Raw genomic sequence first — 5,923 nt, 5'->3', positions numbered from 1 at the left:
AGAGACGGGGTTTCACCATGTTGACCAGGATGGTCTCGATCTCTTGACCTCGTGATCCACCCGCCTCGGCCTCCCAAAGTGCTGGGATTACAGGCTTGAGCCACCGCGCCCGGCCCTTTTTTTTTTTGAGACACAATCTCACTCCGTCACCAGGCTAGAGTACAGTGGCGCCATCTCAGCTCACTGCAACCTCCGCCTCCTGAGTTCAAGTGATTCTCCTGTCCCAATCTCCCAAGTAGCTGTGACTATAGGTATGTGTCACCATGCCCAGCTAATTTTTTGCAATTTTAGTGGAGACAGGGTTTCATCATGTTGATCAGGCTAGTCTCGAACTCCTGTCCTCATGATCCACCCACCTCGGCCTGCCAAAGTGCTGGGATTACAGGTGTGAGCCACATGCCCAGCCTACATTTTTTAATACCACAAATTTCACTCATCAAACATCTGTATCAGAACCACCAGCCATGAAGCACAGTTGAAAGAACACTGGATTGGAGTCAGAATCATCTAGGTTCAAGCACCAGCTCTACCTAAAACTACTGTGACTCAGGCAAATTATTCAGCATAAACTGCAAGTTTCTCATCTATAACTTGGAGAGCACATCGACTCCCCCTTGGACGATGCTGGATGTGAGAACCAGTACTCTGAATGTTACCTGACACACACAAAGAAGTAAAAAAGCAGCTAGATCATCATTATTGACATGTGAAACTTCTTAGATCACCAGCAACTATGGCTAATGTTTTTAAAACGGTAAATTTTCATTTACATTTAAAATAAACATACTGAAAACTATTTTTAAAGTACCTGAAGTTCAAGTATCACAGAAGTACAAAAGACATAACAGTAGACTGTCTTCCTCAACATTTTATAGCATTTTTGGGTGAAACTAACGTAACATAAAACGTCATTTTAAAGTGAATGATTCACAACGTTGTGCAACCAACTCTACCAACTCCCAAAACATTTTCATCATGAAAAAAAGAAACCCGATGCCTGCAGGCAGATGCTTCCTGCTCCTTCTTCCACTCATCCACAGCACCTCCAATCTGCCGTCTATCTCTACTATTTTGCCAGTTCTAGAGATTTCATATCGATGAAGTCATACAATATGTGATCTTTTGCATCTGGGCTTCTTTCACATAGCATGATGTTTTTGAGGTTACTCCAGGCTGTAGCATGTAGCAACCCTTCATGATTTTTATGGCTGAATAAAATTCCATTGCAGAAATTTGCTGTCCACTCATTTGTTTATCCACTCATCTTTCAGTGAACATCCGGGCTATTATCACCTTTTTGGCTATTGTGAATAGTGAATAAACACAGAAATGTTTACTCATGATCAATATGAATAATATGATCAATATGAATAAGCATTTGCTTGGGTCCCTGCTTTAAATTCCTCTGAATTATTTGAGAAACTGAGAGTGTGTTTTCCATAGCTGCTGAACCATTTTGTTCCCACAAACAATGTGTAAAGATTCCAATTTCTCCAGATCCTCTCCAGCACTCAATATTCTATGTTTTAAATTACAGTCAACCTAGTGGTGTTAGGTGGTATCTCACTATAGATCTGCATTCCCCTATGGTCTAAGGCTGCTTACTAACCATTGTTTCATAAGCATGCTGGCCATTTGTATATCTTTGTCACAGAATTGTCTATTCAGGCCTTTTGCCTATTTTCTAATTGGGTTATCTTTCTGATGCTGAAATCCTAAGAGTTCTTTATGTATTCTGGATACTGGTCATAACAGATTTCCAATTTTCTCCCATTCTGTCTTTCCGTTTTCTTGATAATGCCCTTAGATGCACGAAAACTTACTAGCTTTTGTTTATCTGTGAATGTCTTCATTGTTTTGTTTTGTTTTTTTTCTGAGACAGAGTCTCACTATTTCACCCAGAATGGAGTGCAGTGGCATGATCTTGGCTCACTGCAACCTCTGCCTCCTGGGTTCAAGCGATTCTCCTGCCTCAGCTTCCCAACTAACTGGACTACAGATGCATGCCACCATGCCCAGTTAATTTTTGTATTTTTAGAAGAGAGAGGTTTCACCACACTGGCCAGGCTGGTCTCAAACTCCTGACCTCAGGTGATTCACCTGCTTCAGCCTCCCGAAGTGCTGGGATTACAGCATAAGCCACCAGGCCCAGCCAACACCTTCATTTCTGAATGACAGTTTTACCAGACACAGAATTTTTAGTTAAGAGGTTTTCCTCTCACCAGTTTTAAAATGTCACCCCACCGCCTTCAGACCTCCATGGCTTCTGATAAATCTTACTGAGGATCCCTTGTGTGTGGCCAGTTACCTCTCTGTTTTGAGTGTCCTCTTGGTCTCTAGGTGTCAGCTGCTTGGTTATGCATCTCAGTGTGGATTTTTCTGGAGTTATGCTTCATGGGGTTTGCTGTACTTCCTCAATGTAGAGATTAATATCTTTTATCAAACGTGGAAAGTTTTTGGCCATTACTCCTTCATATTTTCGCTGTCATCTCTCTCTCCTCGCCGTCTTGCATCTCCATCATGTGTATGTGGTATGCTAGATGCTGCCCCACAGGTCTCTTAAGAGCTGTTCATGTTCTTTTCATTCTGCTTTTCAAACTGGATACGTACAATTGACCTAGGCTTAAGTTCACTGATTCTTTCTTTGGTGTGCTCAGTTCCGCTACTGAAATCCTCTAGTGAGTGTTTCTTTTCACTTACTCTACTTCTGAGTGCCACAATTTGTATGCTTCCTTTAAATAATTCTCTACTTGTTCCTGCATCACTCTCCTATATCTTTTAAGCAATATCCCCAAGGTTTCCTTGAGTGCCTTGGCACATTAAAGACAGCTGAGTTAAACTTTGTCTCCTAAGTCTGATGTCTGGCCTTCCTCAGGGGCAGCTAGTATCACCTTCTTCTGGGATCGGGCCACATTTTGTTTTGTTGCATGCTTTGTAATGCTTTTTGTAGAAAACTGAACATACACCAGGGGCACGATGTCTCATGCCTATAATCCCAGCACTCTGGGAGGCCGAGGCGAGTGGATCACCTGAGGTCAGGAGTTCAGGATCAGCCTGGTCAACATGAAACTCCAACTCTACAAAATACAAAAAATAGCCAGGCATGGTGGTGCATGCCTGTAATTCCAGTTACTTGGGAGGCTGAGGCAGGAGAATCGCCTGAACCCAGGGGGTAGGCGTTGGAGGTTGAAGTGAGCTGAGATCACGCCACTGCACTCCAGCTTGGACGACAGAGCAAGACTCTGTCTGAAAAAAGAAAAACAGTAAAAAAAAAAAACTGAACATACATTATAATCTGGTAATTCTGAAAATTAGGTATTTCTCCCTCTTCTTGGTTGACTTTATTGTTATATGCTGCAGCTGTGTTCGTTTACTGATTTTTCTGAACTATTTTTGTAAAATGTGTATTCTTCACCATGGATGGTCTCTAAAGTCTCTGTTCCATTCAATTATATGCGAGCCAGTGTTTTGACAAAGATTTCCTTCCATATGAAGGGAGAAAAAGGAGGGGAAGGGGGAGGAAGAAACAAACCCAAACAAAACCTGCCCTGGGCTTTGCAGCCTGGCTCTGTGCTGCAGCCTTCTTCAGGATTCAGCCAGGCCATTCACAACCCTGCTGCGGCCTTCCCTTCCTACTTGCACTGAGCCCGGAGACTGGCTAGAGGGAAGGACTTCAGGTCTTTTCTGAGCATTACTCCAGTTCTTAGCTTTCACAATTCCCCTGCATACACAGGGGCACTTCTAAATATTCAAATTTCCCAAAGAAGCTCCCTCCCCAGCTTCTCCTGCCTGTATTTGACACCCCACCATCTGGCTCCACTGCCATCTTTTGCCCTAGGCTACTGGAGGCTATTCATCAGCCTTGCACGTGTTTGAGAAATGCTGCTACATTTCTACTTTTCTGTCCTGAGTTCAAGTTAGGGGAACAAAAGACAAGCACCTAGGGTCGATCCTCCAAGCAGTCCCTAGACTGGTTAGAGACAGAAACAATTCTTTTGGAATAAGCTGCAAACTAGGAAGATTGCAGGTTGACAATTCTTTATAATGCTAACCATAGAGTTACCAAATAATCCAGGAATTTCACTCCCAGGTATGTATCCAAGATGAAAACAAAATTCATACAAACGTTTGTACACAGATGTCCATAGCTGCATTATTCACAACAGTCACAAAGTAGAAACAACCCCAAATGTCCATCCACTAATGAATGGATACACAAAATGTACTGTATCGTACACTGGAATATTACTGAGCAGCCAAGAGAAACAAAGTACTGATGAATGCTACTATAAGATGAACCTTGAAAACATGCCCAGTGAAAGAAGCCGGTGACAAAAGACCACATACTGCATAATTCCACTGATAAAATGTCCAGAGTGGGTAAAACCACAGAGCCAGAAAGGAGAAGAGTGGCCACCTGAGGCTAGGGTAGGGTGAGGAGGGAAGCAGCAAGAGTACTGACTTCTAATGTACTCAGGGTTCCTCCTGGGGACATCAAAAGCGTACTACCCTTAAATGACTTAAGTGATGGTGATGGCTATACAACTTTATGAATACACCAAAAAACGCTGAACTGTATACTTTACATGGACACATTTTGTTATGGGAAATACAGCCCAATAAGGTGTTAAAAATAAGTAATTTTTGAAGGTACTATTTCATAAGTTAAATAATTCATTGTCAATATCCTCTTACAGAAGATGAAAAATCCACTGTAAACTTTTTCAACAGACTTTGGAGTTATTATGAATACCCACTTAGTTTTCCGGGTGTCTCCCTTGTTCCTATGGTTTTCAGCCACTTTTTTACTGTCTTATGCCTACTTGTAATCATTTCCCAACTCTCTTCTTCATGCATTGCTTCTTTCTCTACTACCGACTGAAACATCAGCTAAACAAGTGCTTGAAGGTTGTAAGTTAAGCAAGAGTTAAGGCCTGAATGAAGGTTAAGGAGAAACATGCACACATCGGTTACCATCTTAGATGACAATATTTATTTCTGTTGTTCAAAGGCCTGTGCACTTAAGTGTAGTTTAACGCCACGGGATAGACATTTGACTTTTATAAGTGTGTTTAAAATATAGTACCAAGATAGATTTTAGATAAAGTGGCATTACGCTTCTCAGAAAATGTGTGTATCAATAGAGCACATTATATAATGATTAGCAATATATGTACATGCTCATGTGGTTGTGTATGCATTTGTATACATGTGTGTACAATATACATGCAAACATCTAGAGAATGAACAAAAATCTCCCCTAAAATTGCATGCACTATACATTATAAGGAAATTAATTATCAATATAGTCACATAATACTATTTTCAATAATAGAATTAAAATGTTTTCATATACTTGTTAACTCTGAAATGACTACAGTAGGCAAATGCTAAGTAGGATTAAAGCATCTTGCTGACCTCTTACTGTAAGCTTGCTATATAGCTGGGAATTCACTTCCTTGTCACGTTGAAAACGCCGAAATTCGTCAATTGCTTCCCGCATCATAGTAACAGCCAAGACAAATCCCTATAAAACAAAATAAAATAAGGTATTTTAGAAAACTAAACTTTAACATAAAAAATTATTTGTTATTTAACTTTTTTCCTTCAATTTATATTACTCTCTAAAACAAAAAATGAAAACTAAAAAAGCCAAAAAGTAACAATGAAATATTACAAAAGTATTTACTGTAAAAAATTTACAACTCTTGGTATGCTCCCAAAATTGTTAATTGATCTCCTAATAGGTACTTCAAGCTAAACATCAGAAAATACCTAGTAACAGGCTGGGTGCACACACCTGTAATTCCAGCTACTCAGGAGGCTGAGGGAGGAGAATCGCTGGAACCAGGAAGTCAGAGGTTGCAGTGAGCCAAGATGGCACCACTGCATACTCCAACCTGGCGACAGAGCAAGATTCCAT

At 40.7% G+C, this 5,923-nt stretch overlaps 1 protein-coding gene across 1 annotated transcript in view; it reads right to left on the bottom strand.

Annotated features, from left to right (window-relative positions):
- ATP9B (ATPase phospholipid transporting 9B (putative)) overlaps nucleotides 1-5,923 on the bottom strand; it is a 294,182-nt gene that overhangs the window by 239,357 nt on the left and 48,902 nt on the right. Inside the window, exon 5 of the mRNA XM_017504545.2 lies at nucleotides 5,419-5,527. Coding sequence (XP_017360034.2) covers nucleotides 5,419-5,527 — 109 coding nt within the window. The remainder of the gene's footprint in view (nucleotides 1-5,418; nucleotides 5,528-5,923) is intronic.

This window comes from Cebus imitator, unplaced genomic scaffold (genome assembly GCF_001604975.1).
Source record: "Cebus imitator isolate Cc_AM_T3 unplaced genomic scaffold, Cebus_imitator-1.0 Scaffold324, whole genome shotgun sequence".
NCBI lineage: Eukaryota > Metazoa > Chordata > Mammalia > Primates > Cebidae > Cebus > Cebus imitator.
This window is presented reverse-complemented; position numbering and strand designations above follow the sequence as displayed.